This window comes from Mobula hypostoma, chromosome 6 (genome assembly GCF_963921235.1).
Source record: "Mobula hypostoma chromosome 6, sMobHyp1.1, whole genome shotgun sequence".
Taxonomy (NCBI): domain Eukaryota; kingdom Metazoa; phylum Chordata; class Chondrichthyes; order Myliobatiformes; family Myliobatidae; genus Mobula; species Mobula hypostoma.
Window position 1 is genome coordinate 77,714,509 of NC_086102.1, and position 21,420 is coordinate 77,735,928.

Consider the following 21,420-nt stretch of genomic DNA (forward strand, 5'->3'; position numbering starts at 1 on the left):
TGCGCTCACTGACCAGTTACAAGCGAGTGAGTGGGAGAGGGGTGGAGGATTTCTCCAGCAGGTGGCCGTGTTCCGTGCGTTCGCCGTAGTAGATGCTGCAAAACCAGCACATCCGTGCAACCACGGTGAAGTAACGCCAAGTGCTAGAGAGGCAAGACGCACGCGGAGAGCTCACACTTTAAATCTTGCCGCGGCCAAGGCAGGTCGCGCAGCAGAAGGGGAAGCAGCGGGACCACAGGACTCGGGGGAAGGGAGCGGGGAGGGAGGGAAAGGGAAACCTGCTTTAAAATCCAGAGCCGCCCCACATAGGTCAGGAGAGGTGGCTGAACGTTAAAGTCCAGGGCACAATGAGTGCGGAGGACTTCTCCCAGTCGGACTGGGGGTGGCTGGATTTTAACCAGTCCCTCAACGAGAGTGGGCAGGCGGTCGATCTCGAAGCCCAAGGGGTCCTGTTCCTCTACGCTATCCCGGCCATCTACGGGCTCATCATCCTGGTGGGGCTGATCGGCAACGTGACCCTCATCAAGATCTTCTGCACCGTGAAGTCCATGAGGAACGTGCCTAATATCTTCATCACTAGCTTGGCGCTGGGCGACCTGCTGTTGCTACTGACCTGCGCCCCGGTAGACGCCAGCAAGTACATCACCAACGAGTGGCTGTTCGGTCGGGTCGGCTGCAAACTTATCGCCTTCATCCAGCTGACATCGGTCGGGGTCTCCGTCTTCACGCTGACTGCGCTCAGTGCGGACAGGTGAGTTTCGGCAGGCTATCTCCCCCATACACCCTTTCCTACTGTGGAATGATGCTTCAGAACGGGGCAAGCCAAGCCCCAGAAAATGTTCCACAGAACAGCATGACAACTGGCCCTTCAAGCGAAACTATATCTCTTCTGTCTGTTCGTGAACTGTATCCCTCCATACTCTGCTAGTTCGTGCGACTGTTTAAACCTCTCGTAAACGCCACTATCCCATCTGCTTCCACAGGTACTCCCGACAGCCCGTTCCAGGCACCCGTCAGTCTCTGTGTGAAAAAAATCTTGTCCTGCACATCTGCTTTAAACTATCCCCTTTTCGTCTTAAACGGATGCCCTCTAGCATCTGGCTTTTCCAACCTGGGAAAAAGATTCTACTCCGTCAGTGCATCTCTTAGTTTTATAAACCTCGGTAAGGTTCCTTGCGCAGCTCAGACCCGCGTTCAGTTCCGGGTTCCTACTGCAGATTATCCCCTCTGCTTCGTACTTCCTACCACCTCTAATGCGTGTTTCGGTTCTTTCGAAAATACATATTGCTAAAGTACTTCTCCCACTGTGATGTAAGGGAGAGGTTGCTGAGAAACTTGTTGGCAATACCAAAACTCCATAAAATCTTATAGGAAGCCTCGGCGGTGCCATGGTGGCGTGTGAGGACAGGGGATGTTGCTTTTGAGGGGTAGATGTGTCCCAAAGATCGCAGCAATACTCGTGACAGAGGCCAGGGGCAGTGGGGGCAACAGGTATTTGCCTCGCTTTTTATTACAACCCACTGTCAGAGCAGTGTGCTCAGATATCAGAAGCAGATCGGAGACGCTGTTAAACAAACTAAGTTTTGGAATCAGTCCTGGTGTCTGAGTTCTGTTTCAAGCTGCTTGAGTCTATACCCAGTCCTATTATGGAGGTCTTTTTAAGGAATCGTGCACTCCCAGCCTGTAGCCCAGAATATGGACCAAGCGAAGTGCCATAGATGAAACACGTCGCCCTATTTGTTGCGTTGATATAAAAAATAATAACGCCAGTCTGCCGGCCTGCCTGCTCGCTTTACTTAGCATTGACTTGTTCCCGGACCCTCTGCCTCTTTACGCCGTCAGTGAACAAACAGAAATCATGGCCCCAGTCTGCGAGACACCGTGAAACCACAGTCCCAATTCGATCAATTTAGATTTGACCTCTTGAAATGTCAAGTTTTTCTTAACTCTGGGATGTGGATTATCTCTTTGAGTGAGATTTGTGAGAACATCATACTTTGTGGCCGCGGAACACACTCCTGCGCTCCAACTAATGTTTTGATTTCGTCACCGAACCTTGCAGTACAAGAATTACCGGAGAATCCCATCTGTTCGCCATCTGCCAACAGATGGGGAAGTGGCCTTTCGTGAAGCGTTCCTGTCGTGATACTGGTGGCTTAGCGGTGGGTGTAGGAACTTGCTCATGTTGGGCTATCTATGAAACCCAGTTAAGATAGTAAGATAGTGTAGTTACAATATAAGGTGCCAGTGGAAGTTATGAAGAGTATCTTCGTTAGGACCCTCTCCAGATATTTAGCCCTCTTTCCGGCTGAAAACGATGAGGTAAACGTGCTAAATGTGACGATTAATGACTAGTGCAAGTAGCCAAGGGGTGTTCTGCGATCTACAGACTCGCTTTCAAAGCTGCTTACATCTCATGTTCTCAGTATTATGTTTCATTTGCACAATTACTCTTCCTTTGCACATCCCTTGTTTGCCAGTCTTTGCTTATGTATGTTTTTCCATGTAAATTCTATTGCATTTCTTATACCTGCAAGGAAATGCATCTCAAGGTAGTATATGGTAGCATATACGTACTTTGATAATAAATTTAACTTCAACTTTGAACTCTCATATTTCAAAAAAATACATCAGCAAGAACGTTTAACTGCGGGGCAACTTCTGTGAAGAGTTCTCTGTAACCGAATATTGTTCATGTCTAACACAGTTAGAAATTTATAAACACGAGAAAGTCTGCAGATGCTGGAAATCCAAAGCAACGCACACAAAATGCTGGAGGAACTCAGCAGGTCAGGTAGCATCTGTGGAAATGAATACTGTAGTCCTTCTTCTGGGCTGAAGAAGGGTCTCCGCCAGAAACGGCGACTGCCTATTTCCACAGAAGCTGCTTGACCTACTGAGTTCCTCCAGCACTTTGTGTGATCAATAGAAATTTAAGTGCGGCAGGTGTGAAACTTATCACCGTCTGTCAAAGATCAGACTTACGCCTAACGTCTAGTGTGGAAAACAGAACACGCGTGGTGTCCAATTTCCCTGCCATAAAGCGCCGTGTTCATTTTGATTTGTTAGCTTGTTCATTTTCTTGTCCTAACAATTCATAGCTATTCACGTTCGCGTGCGAAAGTTTGCATAGGACACGCAAGGTTCCTCTCTGGCTAGTCGCATTTAGGTTTTGATAGAACACCTGCGTAATTTTCACAAAATCCGCAGTTTGAAATAAAATTTTGCAAAAAAAATGTCTTAGCCCAAAGAAACGAACTACAAAAGTATTGAAGCATCGCCCATCTCAACTCTCCGTCGGGATTATTATTCTCGCTTTGAAGCGGTGGTAGAATCCTAAACCGTGCACTTCTAATGACATTTCACGGAGTTAAGTCGGTATCTATCTAAAGGCAGATCTCCTCTCTTGCTCTAAGTCTATTCAGAGTGTAAATTGAGAATGAACACGGCCATACACCAATGAAAAAGGTTTTCAGATGTGTGCCAAGTGAAACGCACACTGGTAGTCCACTCCCCTCAGACTGAGGTGCATACCTCAACTTTAAGCCAATTGTTAACAGATTTGAAAGTACTGGAGGAACTCAGCAGTTCAAGCAGCATCTATGGAAATGAATACACATTCGACATTTCGGACTAAGTCTCTGCTCGAAATGCCGACAGTTTATTAATTTCCGTAGATGTTGTCTGACCTGCTGAGTTCCTCCAGCATCTTCAGCATCTCTTCCTATTATGAAAGCACCGAATTTACTATCAATGTTCTTACTGTTGGAAAACGGGTCACTGCCATCTGTGGTCTTAAAGTAACGCTGAAAGGAACGCTGTATGTGTTTCTATGCCTGCTTGCAACAAACTCCCAGCTATTCGCTCAGCCCGGGAGGTAGTGAGTTGAACATTGTTCTGAGGCCAACATTATATTTTTTTCCGAACTACAAACAGAAAATGCTGGAAGGGTTCAGCGAGTTTCAGATGTCCAATGTTTAAAGTACTTTGAAGTCTGGAACGGAGGAGCCACTGCATAGGCTCGCAAAAGTTTGCAGAAAGTTGTAAACTCAGCCAGCTCCATCATGGACACCAGCCTCCGCAGCATCCAGGACACCTTCAAAAGGCAACGTCTCAAAAAGGCGGCATCTATCATTAAGGACCTCCATCACCCAGGACATGCTCTCTTCTATATCCTAGTACCAGAGACTGAAGGCACATACTTAACGTAACAGGAAGAGCTTCTTACCCTCCGCCATCAGATTTTTGAACGGACGCTGAATCCATATGCATATCTCGTTTTTTATTGCTCTCTTTTTGTGCTACTTATTTAATTTAGTTTATATACATATTTCTTATTATAATTTAAAGTTTTTTAAAGATTTTGTATTGCAATGTACTGCTGCCGCAAAACAACAAAATTTCATGACATATGGCAGTGTACGAAAGCTGATTCTGATTCTGAAATTTCTGAATGAACAATGAGCCAACCCATGAACACTATCTCCCTATTTTTGCTTTCGTTTCGCTCTAATTAAAATTGTATACTTCATTCTTGTTGTATGCGTATGTTCAGCTGCCAGAAAGCAATGAATTTCATGCCATACCTGTATGTCAGTGACATTAAATCTGATTCTGAGTTGAAGTTGCTTTGACGTGGCATGGTTGAGCTTATGAGTTCATTGCGTTGCTTGTTTGGATCAAATAGCAGAACTGCGCGGCTATGGAATTATTACACTGACCATGTTTATAGACCTAGAATACAGGATGTTTAAAACAGAAGCATGTTAAAACATCGCATGCAAGATGCTGTTTTTTTGTGCTTGCTCAGATGCTCAGCCGACATAAGCAACAGATGTGCAATGACTCTGTGCTGGCTGATCTGAAACTACTCGGAGTATGAAATGACACCAATACTGCATAACCCCAGTACACTGGACGTCTTGCAACCAATATTTCAGTGCTTCAATCAACCTTAAGTAAGATTAAAGATCAGTTCTTTGAGAGACACTGTGAAACTCAGTCAGCAAGACAATTTGCTTCATCTGACAGAGTAGCATATTTCTCATGGTTTAGGAGACCTAAACTGGCCCTTTTTTGAGTTCGTTTTCTTTCCCTTGAAAGTGAAATACAATCTATAGGTAGATCAGGCCAGATTTTTAGATTCATATGCCCGTCACGTCAAATTGTTGCCCCTTAAAGCACATTGAGCCTGACATTGCCCAGTTCTCAGATATTTTCCTTATGTTGGTTATCTTATTTATTGAACTTATTCTGGAGATAACTGGGGGCCAAGTTTATAGTTTGTTATAAAGACGAATGTTAGCTTATTGATTGAATAACCCACAGCTCCTTCATGCATATAACCAGAGCAAACCAATTCCAAATAAACATCATACATCAAAGTTGCTGGTGAACGCAGCAGGCCAAGCAGCATCTATAGGAAGAGGCACAGTCGACGTTTCAGGCCGAGACCCTTCGTCAGGACTAACTGAAGGAAGAGTGAGTAAGGGATTTGAAAGCTGGAGGGGGAGGGGGAGATGCAAAATGATAGGAGAAGACAGGAGGGGGAGGGATAGAGCCGAGAGCTGGACAGGTGATAGGCAAAAGGGGATACGAGAGGATCATGGGACAGAAGGTCCGGGAAGAAAGACAAGGGGGGGGGGGTGACCCAGAGGATGGGCAAGAGGGACAGAGGGAGAAAAAGGAGAGTGAGAGAAAGAATGTGTGCATAAAAATGAGTAACAGATGGGGTACGAGGGGGAGGTGGGGCCTAGCGGAAGTTAGAGAAGTCAATGTTCATGCCATCAGGTTGGAGGCTACCCAGACAGAATATAAGGTGTTGTTCCTCCAACCTGAGTGTGGCTTCATCTTTACAGTAGAGGAGGCCGTGGATAGACATGTCAGAATGGGAATGGGATGTGGAATTAAAATGTGTGGCCACTGGGAGATCCTGCTTTCTCTGGCGGACAGAGCATAGATGTTCAGCAAAGCGGTCTCCCAGTCTGCGTCGGGTCTCACCAATATATAAAAGGCCACATCGGGAGCACCGGACGCAGTATATCACCCCGGTCGACTCACAGGTGAAGTGATGCCTCACCTGGAAGGACTGTTTGGGGCCCTGAATGGTGGTAAGGGAGGAAGTGTAAGGGCATGTGTAGCACTTGTTCCGCTTACACGGATAAGTGCCAGGAGGGAGATCAGTGGGGAGGGATGGGGGGGACGAATGGACAAGGGAGTTGTGTAGGGAGCGATCCCTGCGGAATGCAGAGAGAGGGGGGGTGGGAAAGATGTGCTTAGTGGTGGGATCCCGTTGGAGGTGGCGGAAGTTACGGAGAATAATATGTTGGACCCGGAGGCTGGTGGGGTGGTAGGTGAGGACCAGGGGAACCCTATTCCTAGTGGGGTGGTGGGAGGATGGAGTGAGAGCAGATGTACGTGAAATGGGGGAGATGCGTTTAAGAGCAGAGTTGATAGTGGAGGAAGGGAAGCCCCTTTCTTTAAAAAATGAAGACATCTCCCTCGTCCTAGAATGAAAAGCCTCATCCTGAGAGCAGTTGCGGCGGAGACGGAGGAATTGCGAGAAGGGGATGGCGTTTTTGCAAGAGACAGGGTGAGAAGAGGAATAGTCCAGATAGCTGTGAGAGTCAGTAGGCTTATAGTAGACATCAGTGGATAAGCTGTCTCCAGAGACAGAGACAGAAAGATCTAGAAAGGGGAGGGAGGTTTCGGAAATGGACCAGGTAAACTTGAGGGCAGGGTGAAAGTTGGAGGCAAAGTTAATAAAGTCAACGAGTTCTGCATGCGTGCAGGAAGCAGCGCCAATGCAGTCGTCGATGTAGCGAAGGAAAAGTGTGGGACAGATACCAGAATAGGCACGGAACATAGATTGTTCCACAAACCCAACAAAAAGGCAGGCATAGCTAGGACCCATACGGGTGCCCATAGCTACACCTTTAGTTTGGAGGAAATGGGAGGAGCAAAAGGAGAAATTATTAAGAGTAAGGACTAATTCCGCTAGACGGAGCAGAGTGGTGGTAGAGGAGAACTGATTAGGTCTGGAATCCAAAAAGAAGCGTAGAGCTTTGAGACCTTCCTGATGGGGGATGGAAGTATATAAGGACTGGACATCCATGGTGAAAATAAAGCGGTGGGGGCCAGGGAACTTAAAATCATCGAAAAGTTTAAGAGCGTGAGAAGTGTCACGAACATAGGTCGGAAGGGATTGAACAAGGGGTGATAAAACAGTGTCAAGGTATGTCCAAATAAGCATTCTTTAAAACATGTATGCTTCATTCGTACATTTGAGAAGCAGCTATGCAAAGAAACATCCTTGTGGAGCTATAGCCACTGATAAATATAAGATATTGCAATTCTCCTTTGTTTTGAATCCCAAAGCGCTCTGAGTTCAGTGTCATAGAGATGCAACCTTAACCCTGTCTGTTGTTCTGGATTCAAGACTGCTTACGGTGGGACGGAGATTGTTAGTTGCAGCTCTTCAGCTACATTGTAATGTCCTTTGGAGATCAGACTAAATCGAGTTCAGATCTCTGATAAATGTAAGTGCCCCCTTGGTACCCTACACTGAAACTTCCTGTCTTAAAGAAGAGCAGTGAGTCATAGAGCTGTAACACATTGAAACAAGCCCTTTGGCCCATTGAGTACATGTCAGTTATCACACACCAATTTAGACTAAACTATATTATTCCCATATTTTAGTTTTCCTTATACTTTCTGCACTTACCTACTCTAAAGATACCACTTTACCTACACTAGAGATAGTTCATAATGGCCAGTGATCCTATCAGTTCCACATCACTGTGATATGAGAGAAAGCTGGAAGCTTAGAGGGAACCACATGGTCATAGAGAGAATATGCATACCCTGGACAGACACCACGGAGATCAGGATTGAACGTGGCACTCTGAATTATTGACTCTACCAGCTGTGCAACTGTGCTGCTCTCACTTTTATCCCAGTCCCCAGTCCTGATTGAAATTTATCCCCGAACTAAAATTGGAAGCAAAGTACCTGATCTTTTATCAGGAGCTGTCCGGGGGAACTTGCTATGTAAAGTTGACAACTAAATTTCCTACATCAGCACTGTGGCTATACATTAAAAGTTAACCATCTGCCAGTGGATGCTTCAGAACATCCTGAGGTAGTGAAAGGCATGACATAAATGGGCAATATAGAACATGGCCAATTCAGTGGGAGTCGGTGGGAAATGTGCCCAGTACCTGTAAGATCATTGTGGTTGATAGGCAGTAAAATAGCCCAGCTTGTAGAGATGCTCCCTCATAGCTCCAGTGATCTGGATACGTTCCCAGCTTCCCCTGTGAGCTTTCTGCCTTTCTTCCCAACGTCAAAATGTCTAATATTAGAGCGCAAGTGTTTTAGATGAGAGGAGGGAAGTTCAAAGGAGATGTGCGGGACAAGTTTTTTATGCAGAGCAGTGGGTGCCTGGAATGTATTGACAAGGGTAAAAGTGGAAGCAAATTCAAATGAGGCATTTAAGAGTCTCTTAGATAGACACATGAATGTGCAGAGATTGAGGGGATATGGACATTGTGTAGGCAGAAAGGGATTAATTTAGTTGGGCATTTCATTACTAGGTTAATTAGTTCCACAGAACATTGTGGGCAGTAGGAATTGTTCCTGTACTGTATTGTTTGATGTTCTATGAGATTGTGCTTTCTTCCATGTGCTCTGCTTTCCTCCACATCTCAAAAATATGTTGGTTAATAAGCTATTTCAAATTGCCTCTAGAGTGAGTGTAAAGATGCTGTTCCCTTTTCTCAGCTCCTTTGCCTCTGCTACATCTGTTCCCAAGATGCGGCTTTTCATTCCAGGACATCAGAGATGTCCTTTTTCTTCAGTGAAATGTGTTTCCTTTCCTCCACCATTGATGCTGCCTTCACCCACATCTCCTCCATTTCTCGAACATCTGCGCTCACCGCATCTCCCTGCTGCCTTAGCAGTGATAGAGTTCCACTTGTCCTTACTTACCACCCGATGAGCTTCTGCATCCAACACTTCACCCTCTGCAACTTCCGCCATCTCCAGAGGGAACCTACCACTAAGCCCCTCCCCCCCCCCACCAGCTATGCGCTTTATGCAGGGATTGCCCCCTTTGTGATTCCCTTGTCCATTCATCCTTCCTCACTAATCTCCTTCCCGCCCTTCTGGCACTTATCCCTACAAGTGGCCTAAATGCTACACCTGCCCATACACCTCCTCCCTCACCTCCACTCAGGGCCCCAAACAGTCCTTCCAGGTGAGGCATCACTTCACTTGCAAATCTGCTGGGTTTGCCTATTGTGTCCAGTGCTCCTGATTTGGCCTTCTCTACATTGGTGAGACCTGTCATAAATTGGGGGACCACTTCATCGAGCACCTGCCAAAAACAGAACCTCCCAAAGGCCAAACATTTTAATTCTGATTCCCATTCCCATTCCCATTCCCATTCCAACCTGTTGGTGTTATATCCTGTACATTTCCTGGCCTGTGTTTCCTCTTGAACCTGCATTGTGGTTCATTGAGACACCTGCAATTACCCTTCCATTGGCAGCACCTGCTGGAGACTGCTTAGAAACAAGGCCACTCCCACTCCCTCTCTCCCATTCTGCAGTCAGCACTACCACACCACACATTAGCCTTTTCCCCCTTTACTTTAATTTTAATTTAATAAGTATCTTTTGTTTGTAATTCCTGTTGTAGCCTGACTCCTTTGTGTAACACTCGTCTATGGCCTCCTCTTCTGCTAAGATGGAGCCACCCTCAAAGTAAAGGAGCAATACCGTATTGTCCATCTGGATAGCCTCCAACCTGATGGCATGAATATTGATTTCTCCTGAGGGAAAAAAATCCCTTCCCCTCCTCTCTTCCTCTAATCCTCACTCTGGCCTTTTACCTCTTTTCATCTGCCCATTACTTCTCTCTGGGTCCCCTCCTCCTTCTCTTTCTCCCATGGTCCACTCTCCTCCCTATTAGATTCATTCTTGACCTTTCCCACCTACCTGGCTTCACCTATCACTTTCCAGCTAGCATCCTTCCCCTCCTCCCACCTTTTTATTCTGACCTCTTCCCCCTTCTGTCCCAGTCCTGAAGAAGGGTCTCAGCCTGAAACGTTGCCTGTTTATTCATCTCCACAGATGCTGTCTGACCTGAGTTCCTTCAGCATTTTGTGCATGCTGCTTTGGGCTTCCAACAGCTGCTGACTTTCTTCTGTTTGTGAGTGGTAGGATCTGGGAGGAATTAGTGGGCAGAATAAAAATGGGATGAGTGTAAATGGGTGTTTGATGGTTCACATGAGTTAGTAGTCGAAAGGACTTGTTTCCTTATATCATCTCCATCTCAATGGTAGGACACAGCTAAAAGAGTTCCTCTGGGGAGTGGCATTTTCCAGCTATCTTCAACTATTTGATTTCTGTATTACCTTCCCTCTGTCAGAAAAGCACAGCTAGTTACTTAATCACAGTGTTATCTGTCTCTTCTTTATATAGTTGGGCCATAGTGGATCCAATCACAGTGTGCCTTGCCAGCTGCCCTCATTTCCTGAGAATAGATAAAGAATGACAAATGGGATAAGTTGACATGTTGCACAATACCATTAGAATGTTAAGTGTACTTTCCGTCAAATGGAGCTTTTATCATGACTAATTCTTGATCAAAGAGTAAACATGACAATAAATTAGATAAATTGTCTCCTCCAAGTACTTTGAGCAAATTCAGTTGAAAACACTTCAGAGAGCAGATCCTGCTGTCTCAGCCTATAATAACTGGCATAATTTATCTCTGGCGTAATTGCAATGTGACAACATTTCTAACCTATAAAACAGGAGTGAGGTGAAGGTAACAATTTATTCATTTGTTTCAAATAGTATTGATATATTGTTTTGGTCTTTCATGCTCTATGACATGAGCCTTTAACTGAAAAATATGTGCTGTCTTGTTCCCAGCACTTGTCTGGTCTGCAGGGTCTAATACTTGTGAAAAGATAAAGTTGCCAAATGACCATTCAAAGGCAGTACATCGTTACACTCAGTTTGAAATTTGTTAAATGCTGTCTGTGACCATTAACCATCTTGACTTCCTCAGTACTGAGCAAAAGACTTATTTGTTTTAATTACCTGTCATCTGCCTGTTTTGTATGGAATTATAACATAATGCAGCTTAGAGTGGGGGAGAAATTAATGATGTCAAAACAACCAGCATTAGAACAATGCATGCAATTCCTGTTTATATTGACGCTTACCTTAATAGGGAAAGAAATGTAATATGGATGTGTGCTAATATTGTACAGTGTGGCCCCAGGACTGACAGTGTCTACTGAGAAAAATACACCAATCACTATAAGAGAAAGGAAGCATGAATGAGAATAGATGGCAATTTTGCTATCATTTTATGAAACACAATGAGCAATATAGGAACAGGAGGAGGCTGCTGAACCCCTTATCTGTCCTGTCACTCAGTGGCTGATCTGTGACCTCATTGTCCAGCCTTCCCTGGTGCCTTTTGCTAACAAAAATAAATGCAGTTCCACCGTTACTTCATTCTGTTCTCTGCTTGTTTGAAAATTACTGTTTATTTTCTTATTTTTCATTGAGTTCTCACGCAATGCTATCTTTTCAAAGCAATTATTTCCTGTTGTCACTAACTAGCTGCCTCATTACCATCTATTATGTTAATCCCGTTCCTTAGCAGTGGGCTGATTTGGAGAAATTTAAAATACTGTATGTGAAACATGACCTTTAAACACGGTTTCATTTTACTTATAAAGTTGCTTAATCAATTAGTCAAAGCTATCTGATGTTTCAAGATCTTTAAACTGTATTTACAAATCCTCTCCCTCTCCCTCTTTCCCCTTTCCTCATTAACCTAATCAACCAATAGCTTCATCTTCACTTTATCACCATGGCAAGCCTGGTCTCACCCAATGGGAGAAATTCCCTTTATTCTATTCATCCCTCCCTTTCTGCAAATTAAAACAAACTTGTTTTCTCTTTCTCAGTTCTGCTGAAGCGATTTCAACCAGAAACATTAACCCTGTTTTTAGTTCAGCAGTTGCTGCGTGGCCCACTAAGTGCTTTCAGTATTTTCTGATTTCTGTTATCTGCAGGTTTTTGATTTTTTCACTTTCAAGATCTTGCTAGGTAAACCTAAACAAAATCACCAAGAAGATGGGCTATATGTGAATAGGAGAAGTCCAATGATGTACATGAACCTTTAGAAATCTGCTTACATTGTGGGATCTTAATTGTGTGGGTACAGAAATGATATTTCCTCACATGGGAGAATCTAGATTTAGGAGTTGCTGTTTAAAAATAAATATATTGTTCACTTAAGACCATCAGACTATTAGTAGAGAGGGAATGTTTGACATGGAAGAATAAGTGTTGAAATATTTAATTCTTTTGATAGATTATGTTCACATAACATGGTAAAACTGGGATGGCCATGGGATAAACTTTAAACAAGGTTATCTAGTCAGTGAGGGAACAGGGGCAGTTACAGAGTGAGAACATTGACAAAAGAATGCAGGAATGGTGAAATGCAGAACAGGAGAACAAATCCAATAAGCTCAGGCTGGGCATGTCTTTCCCTCTCAGAGAGAGAAGGAAGGAAACATTTAAAAACTGAGTTAATCTCACTGACAGACAGACTGGGAAATCAAGTTGCCTGAAGTATTCCATACTGAGTCCAGAAGGATTGCCGTGTGCCCAACCAACATCTGAGGTGCTGGCGTTGGACCTCACTGTGGCAGTACAGGTGGACAATGGGTCAGAGGGGGAGTGGGAAGGAGAAATAAACTGGCAAGAAGTGCAAAGCTCAGGGTCACCACTGCAGACTGTATACAAGTGTTTCACAAAGTGATCTGTGTATGATTTCTCCAGTATAGTCTCCTATAGCTTTCAGTTCTGAAGAAAAGTTGCCGAACTGAAATATTGACTGTTTCTCTTCCCACAGTTGTGGCTTGACCAGCCGAGGATTTCCAGCATTCTCTACTCTAATTTTGTTATTTATTGCCTTGATTCTTGCCCTCTCAAATATCCAAGCCTTACAGTGGTAGTATTGAATTGATTGCACATTTAATAGATTCTGCGGTACATTACTCAAATGTGGTTGAGGATTGTAGGATAGTTTTTTTATGTTAATGATATCTCATTGAGAAAATTGTAACATTTAGATGTTTGATTTATAATGTCTGTATATTATAATAATGGCGAGTGCTGAAATGGGGAATAATACCATTTACATTATTCATTTTACGATATGGAATGCAAATAGTTTTCCTTTCTGACTCTCCAGTGTTTTGAGTCTCTGGCAGTTCTGATGCTGTGGATGGATAACAGAATGTACAATATTCCCATGCTAATCTTTCAGAACAGTGATTAGTCATGGGCAACATTCTCTCTAATAGATTAGGTACAGAAGTTGAAGCTTTATTAAATCTTTCCACGGTAAGACAAATCAATATGAGTATCTTGTTCTGCAGAGAGTTTTCGTGCAATCAGTATCTCTGCTGATTGCTATTAAAGAACAGTTGTTATTAGTGACAAGTATTTGTGGTTTATAGTAATCCATGCATTTATTTCATTGCTTCTTTAGTGTGCTGTCCATTTTAAATTGATGTGATCAATAGTTGTGGCTCCATTATAGATCCCTCAGAATATTTGGCAGATTCACATAGCACCAAACCAAGCTATTTAGCCCAATCAACCTGTGTTGATTCATTACATTTAATGGCCAATTTTAGGCTGATCAAACAAAATTTGCATTAATATTGTGGAAGATGAATATGTATGCAATGGATTTAGACTACTATGTTGAAGAGCCAGCTGGGGTTTTGGCTGTACAATAATGGGTACTGTGTAATGGGGTGGATTATTTGATGGTTTTGTTATTTGTGGTCCTTTAGGGAAGAGTGCTTGTGACAGGAGGGAATTCTTTATTAAGAAGAAAACTGAAGTATGTCTAAGATTATGGTTAAAAATCTTAACCAAGGAAATTATGAAGGGGTGTTGGCTCAGTTGGATTGGGTATTATTGAATGGTACTACAGTGGCAATGGCTAACATTTAAGGAACGAATGGAGAGAAAGCAACAATTATGCATTCCTTCCTGATGCTAAAATCCAAAAGGAAAAATAATCAAGCAAAATAATTTAAGCATTGTATTAAATCAAAGAGCAGTCATGCAAAGCTTTTTTTAAAAAGTAGCACATTTATGGATTGGGAGCAATTTAGAGTTCAGCAAACATGGGCCAAGAGATTGATTAAGGGAGCAGAATTAAATAGAGGAGTAAACTTGCAAAAACATAAGAAGAGACTATATCGTAAACAAAAAAAAACAATGTATATAGTCAGAAACAGAAGAGCAATTAAACAAATACCTTGGTACAGTATAGCCTTCCTGAAAGAGGACACAAGTGGCTAACCAGAAATATTGCAGAACCAAGAATCTAATGAAATACATGAATAAAAAGAAATAGTTTTTAAAGAAAAAAATATTTAAGAAACTAATAGCACCAAGCTGATAAAGTGCTAGGGGCTTATAACCTGAACTGCAGGCAGTACAACAGACAGACATGGAAACAGAGGATGCATTGGTTGTCATCTTCCAAAGTTCAATAGATTATGGCCGTGGTTCTATAAGAAGGGGTTGCTGTATCAAGGTATGGGGTAGGGCACTTGGAACAATGATGAGGAGAAGTTTCTTCCCTCAGGGTCTGATGATCATATGGAACTCTTTTTATTGACTGTTGTGGGCGTCACGTTGCTGAATGTATTGAAGAAAAAGAGAGAGTGGAAATATGAAGTAGCTGAAGTAAAAAGATTATCCGTGATCATGTTTACTCCTATTCCTACTTTTTTTTTGTTTCTGTGCTTCTATTGCAAGAGCTATTCAATTACCCGGCTGATTTGTTCTACCTCTTCAGTATTTTCCCCATCAAGTCTTTGTCTAATGACCTTCTGATGGTCAGTTTTTGGTATATTTCCCTCATTCTTTCTGGCAGACTACTCCAGATCATAACATCTCATGATGCAAGGGAAAATCTCTTCTCTTCCTATCTACGTCTGGAACTAATTACCTTAGATATGTAATATGAGAGATTCCCAGATGCTGGAAATCCAGAGCAACACACACAAAATGCTGGAGGAACTCAGCAGGTCAAGCATCATCTGTGAAGGATAATAAACAGTTGATGTTTCAGGCAGAAACCCTTCACCATAACCTTAGATCTGTGCTCTCTGATTATCAAGACTCTTGCCAGTGGAACAGATTCTTCCTATTTACCTTATCAAAGTTCCATATAAGTTTACATCTCCTCCCCCCTCTCTACCCAGTCATCTCCCCTTTGAAAACAATTCTAGTTTTCTAATCTGTCCATGTAACTTCCTTTTTTTTTGGCGTGTGCCTGTGTGTGCAAATCGGTGCATGCGCGTCTGTGCATGTGCGTGCATCCGTGATGATGTCTTTTTCATGACTTTTTTGACAAGGCGTGGAGCGACAGAGAGACTGTGTGGTGCAACACTCCTCACACAGACATTTTCGCAGTATTTTCCCTTTATTGTGTGAGGCCGAGTTGCGATCTTGACACTCAACCCAGCACGGATAGGAAAGTGTACTCGGGAGCAGACCCGACCAGTTTTGAACCTGGGAACCTCCGCTCCTAGGTCTGGTGCTGATGTCATTGTGCTACCAGCCGGCCCCCATGTGACTTCCTAATTCCAGTGTCAGTGTGGTACAGAGTAAAAGTGATGTTAGAGCCACATAAGACTGAACCAACAGCCCTGTAGCCAACAACACTGCGTGCGCCGTGCAGACATTGGCAGAGGACAATATCTGGAATCAAACTGGCAGGTAGACTGGAGGAGAAGGAACAGTGATATGCAGCTTCAGAGATTACATTGCAGCTGAAGCCAGACTCTGCAGTACCTTGTGCAGTGTGCTGAAAATATTGGGGATGGGATGGGGCGGGGGGTGCAGAGGAAAAGGGATTTAGAGAGGGAATTCCAGCAGACTGGTGCCAAAGTCACACAGATACAGCACTGAAGTAAAGAGCAAACAAGAGGAAGTCTGCAGGTGCTGGAAATTCAAGCAACATACAAAAACCGCTGGAGGAACTCAGCAGGCCAGGCAGCATCTTTGGAAAAGAGTAAACAGTTCACATTTCGAGCTGAGACCCTTCATCAGGACTCGTGCAAACAGGTAGCAGGATAGTAGTCCTGATGAAAGGTCTCGGCCCAAAACATCAACTGTTTCCTCTTTTCCATAGATATTGCCTGGCCTGCTGAATTCCTCCAGCATTTACTGTGTGTTGACTGAAGTAAAGGGATTGCCTAAGTCTCTGGGCAATTGGTATACACATATTCTAGCAGTATTCTCAGAACATAACACATATTTCTTTCTTTCTTTGCTTCTTTACATTTGTGTTAAACCATCTGCAGCAATTTTCTGTAGTTCTGCTGCGAATTGTGCTTTCTGCTCAACCAGAGCAGTCAGATTTATTCACCATTCATGTAAATTCCAATTAGCCAATGCTTCACAAATGGTCAGTGTAATTATTACCCGTGTTTTAATAGGTTAATCAGTCTTTAGGGAGCATAAAACTTCTAGCGGTCAAAGGATTACATTCTTGCAGCATTGTGATAACTTTATGTACAAATATAATGGTGTTCCGATTATGTTAGTTGACTGATGTTTCAGTTGTAACATGAGAACGTTAATACTGCTGGAGAGAACCTCTTATCGTGTTCGTATCAGTAATGCATCAATGCCAAAGCACAGCAGGCCCTTTTATAAGGCTGTCTTCAAAAGTTGTGGAAAATATGCCACTGTTAATGTTTGAATTCCCCTCACCATGTGTTTATGAGTCGTAGAATCATAAATTATACATGACAGATCTTACAACAATAAGTGCTGTGCGTTAAAACGGTAAGCATCAGGCCAGTGCTCGTGGAGATTGCACTTTTCTGCACACATTGTTGGTCTCAGAGAATTGCATTGCATTGCATTGTCGGGTCAGCTTCCTTGGTGCTTTTCTTATTGTTAGGATATCCAGGATTTAAAGGAGCAGCTGATGGAATGACGGTACTGAAGGAGTTCGGAAGGAATCCTTTCGGCATTAGGTGAACGGATCACTGCATATGCTTTCCATGATTCCTCCTGGGAGTAATAAATATTATAATTTGTTTCTAATTCAGATGAGGAATGAGGGTATAGGCAGTAATTATTGAACTCTTGCTGAGAAGCCTGAGAAGTTCCTTTTCTCCTTTAACTATTTAACCTGGTGAAACACTGACCACCTGTGAACTGAATGCATTGTGATCTATTTCTTTGCAACCATTATGATTTGTCAGGCACCATTTAGAATCTTGTTACATGTTGTTCATTTGTTCTTTTTGCAGGTATAAAGCTATAGTCAGACCAATGGACATCCAAACTACCAATGCTCTGATGAAGATCTGTGTGAAAGCTGCATTCATCTGGGTGTTTTCAATGCTGCTGGCTGTTCCCGATGCCGTTTATTCCGACCTGCATTCTTTCAATAACTCCAATATCAATAAAACTTTTAAAGCTTGTGCTCCGTATCCACATGGCAATGACTTGCATCCTAAAATCCACTCCATGGCATCCTTCCTGATTTTCTACATCATCCCTCTCTTCATCATCTCTGTGTACTACTTTCACATTGCCAAGAACTTGATCAGGAGTGCTTACAACATTCCAGCAGAGGGCAACCAGCACATATTGAGACAGGTAAGCCCACAGATTTCAGGTTGCTCAGTTCCAGATGGGATGCCATTGTATCTTTACATAATGAGGGCCACTTTCAGTTGGCACTGACAGTGTGAATCAATCAGTTCACTTGGACAAATCAATTTCTATTCACTTCAAAGATCACAGTAAGTACAGATGCTGCTTGCAATTAACACTTTGCACTATACTGTCGGCTTAGGTTCTTTGTGTGACCTGTAAGAGCTCTCATTCTCCTGAAAATGTCTCCAATGTTTTCTGCTGTTCATTCAGTTTGGTACAGCTGGCTGTGATTGTCAGCCTCTTTACTTGCAGACATCAAGGGGGAGATGCCTGGAAGACACATACCGCTACCCATTTCTATTGGAGAGTGCTGTGTGCATGGAAAATGGCACGTGTCCATGTGCTTAGAGAGAAGCTCCCAGGGAGTTTCTGGCACTTCTTGTGAGCCAGGCAAAGTCACATCTTCTCTTGACTAATGGCTGAGTAGTGACTGTCGCCTGATGCTTCAAGGTAATAGGCAAGATCTCTTTTGATTGAAGTGAGCCTGTGAAAGTACATAACAATGAGCATTCTCATTAGCTAACCCCAACTGGGTCTGTAAGCTATTAGTAAAGACTTCACTTATCTTGGGGAAAATAGCCTAGATTTAACAGATAAAAGCATAAGTAGGTTATTTAATAGCGTTTATAATAAGATCTTTTACTTCAGTGTTGTCTTCCTGCGGTAAATGCTACACTTGCCCATACACCTCCTCCCTCAACTCCATTCAGGGCCCCAAACAGTCCTTCCAGGTGAGGTAACACTTCAGCTGCAAAACTGCTGGAGTCGTCTATGGTGTCGAATGCTCCCAATGCATCGACAAGATTCATCATAAATTCGGGGATTACTCTGTTGAGCATCTCCGCTCCATTCACCACAAGCAGGACTTCATGATGGCTAACTATTTCATTTCCAATTCCCATGATGTGCCAAGATGAAGCCACCCACAGGGTGGAGGAGCAACACCTTATATTTTGTCTGGGTAGCCTCCAACCTGATGGCATGAATATCGATTTCTCCATCTGGTAAACAAATTTGTCCCTGCCCCCACACTTCTGTTTCCCATTCTGACCTTTTACCTCTTCTCACCTTCCTATTACTTCCCCCTGGGTTCCCTCCTTCTTCCCTTTCAACTATAGTCCACTCTCCTCTCCTATCAGATTCCTTCTTCTCCAGCCGTTGACCTTTCCCACCCACCTGGGTTCACCTATCACCTTCCAGCCAGCTTCCTTCCCCTCTCTCTACCTTTTTATTCTGGCACTTTCCCCCTTTCTTCTCAGTCCTGAACATGGTCCTTGGCCCAAAAAGCCAGCTATCTACTCATTTCCATAGATGCTGCTTGACCTGCTAAGTTCCTGCAGCATTTTGTTTGTGGTGCAGTAACTCTATATCCTTTGATGCCCTTTGCATTCTCAAACCTTGTGTGGAAGTTCTTATAGACAATTTGCTTCATCTCTGGTCACAAGTGAGTTTCTGGAAGACTAGAGAGTGGCTAATGTGGTACCACTGTTTAGAAGGGGTAGCAAAAACAAGCCAGAAAGCTGGGGACATGAGTAACAAAGAGAGGTTGCATCGGCTAAGGCTTTATTCCCTGGAGGGCAACCTGATAGAGGCATATAAGATCATGAGGGGCATAGAACAGGGTTAAAAGCACACAGACTTTTTCCCTGGAAGTGGATGCTAAAAACAAGAGAGTGTAGATTGAAGATCAAATTTAAAACAAAACATCAGGGGCAACATCTTGATACAAAGGATGTTGCGTATTTGGACTGAGCTGCCAGAGTTAGTAACAAAGGAGAACACATGAGCAACATTTAAAAGCCTTTCAGATAAGTGTATGGGTAGGAGAGTTTAGAGGGCTAAGGGCCAAATACAGGCAGATAGGACTTGCTAGCTGGGCAATATAGTTGGCATGGACATGCAGGCTGAAGGACACATTTACATGCTATATGACTCTGTGACTCTATTGTCTAAAAATCCATCAATCTCTGTCTTGAATAAAGTCAGTGACTGAGCCTCTGCTATCGTCTTGGGGAAGGATTTACCACCCGCTGGGTGAAGAATTTTCTTCTTCTCTCAATCCTGAATAGCTAGCCTCTAACTCTGAGACTGCTGCTTCAAGATGGCCCAGCTAGTGACAACATCATTTACCCTATTAAGCCCTGTAACCATTTTGAGTATGAAAATGAGATCAGCTCTAACTTTGCTAAACAGAGTACAAGCCTTGTCTGCCTAATCACTTATGTGATAAACCAAGCAACACACACAAAATTCCGAAGGAGCTCAGCAGGCCAGGCAGCATCTATGGAAAAGAGTAAACAGTTGATGTTTCAGACTGACAACCTTCCTGGTCCTGATGAAGGGTCTTAGCCCGAAACATTGACCTTTCACTCTTTTTCCACGGATGCTGCCTGGCCTGCTGAGTTCCTCCAGTATTTTGTGTGTGTTGCTTGGATTTGCAGCATCTGCAGATTTTCTTGTGTTTGTGATAAACCTGCCAGGAATCAGTCTGGTGAACCTTTGCTGTGGTGTTTCTAGTTTGCAGGGAACTACTGTGTTCTGCTACTTGTTAACTCATAGCATACCTCTTTCAAAATGGTGGTGCATCCAGTTGTAACTGTTATGTTTGTTCTTAATAAAGACATCTTAATGTGGGTTTAATGATACAACATTTTATTTACAGAATGACTTCAGCTCAACAGTGAGTTTGTGTGACCAGCTCGTCATCATCATTTCTGGTTCTGTAGTGAACCAACTACATTGCCCACTGTGAAATTAAGTTCTTTTTGTGCACACACATAATAGCCCATCTTCCTCCTTTAAAGAAAAACAAACAAAGGACTGGTTGGCATCTATCTGTCTCAAGGGGCAATGGGTGATGATCATCATCACAAGCCTGGGCAGAAGGTATGGAGATCCTGAGATGCCCTGTCATCAAGATCCCCTCTCAGCCTCACTAGTGTAGTCCAAAGGAAAGGTTTAGAAGCAATATCTTTGGCACCAGCTTGGCTGCAGGAGCTGCTGGAAGGATATTCAATGACGTCCAGCTGCCTTACGGGCTCCACTCCAGACTTGCTGTCTGGGTTTATTTCCGTAGCCTTCATCTTTCCCGAGGCTGCCCACAAGGCAAAGGGGCTATTAACCCTTAGCTGAGGGTCTGTTTCACGAGAACCAGGGCGTGTCCACACACCTGTGGGCTAGCGTGCTATGTTTGCAAGGGCTAGACTTCCTCCCTGCCCTCTCTAGTTCAGCCTGAGTTCAAAAGGAGTTCAGTTTCCTTGTGTCACCAGTGAGGAGGCACTACATGAGGCTTGCTGTTGGATAAGCTTATGTACTGGAAGGGGGAGATGTACACATTCAGTGCTCCTTTTTGAAAGACTGCTAGCCAGTGGAAGCTGAAAGTGAGAGCGATAAGCACTACCCACTGCACTACCATACTAGACACATCGCAACAACCATTTTGACACAAAAGACTTTGTCCTTCTAAACCTTAAAGGAACAATAATCCTTTCCAGCAAAGATACATGTATCTGCATTAACTTCAATCGTAATGAGCAAATTCAGTCCCTTATTCACTCGAGAGCTTTCAATCAGTCTCTGAGGTGGTTTGATGATCCATTTTGGTCTGCTATTTGTT

The 21,420-nt window shown here is 43.4% G+C and overlaps 1 protein-coding gene across 1 annotated transcript in view; it reads left to right on the forward strand.

Moving 5' to 3' along the window:
• The first annotated feature begins 317 nt into the window (after positions 1-317).
• Positions 318-21,420, forward strand: part of grpr (gastrin-releasing peptide receptor) — a 73,400-nt gene continuing 52,297 nt past the window's right edge. Inside the window, exons 1-2 of the mRNA XM_063049929.1 lie at positions 318-751; positions 17,393-17,744. Of these exons, the coding sequence (XP_062905999.1) occupies positions 348-751; positions 17,393-17,744 (756 nt within the window). The 5' untranslated portion in view covers positions 318-347. The remainder of the gene's footprint in view (positions 752-17,392; positions 17,745-21,420) is intronic.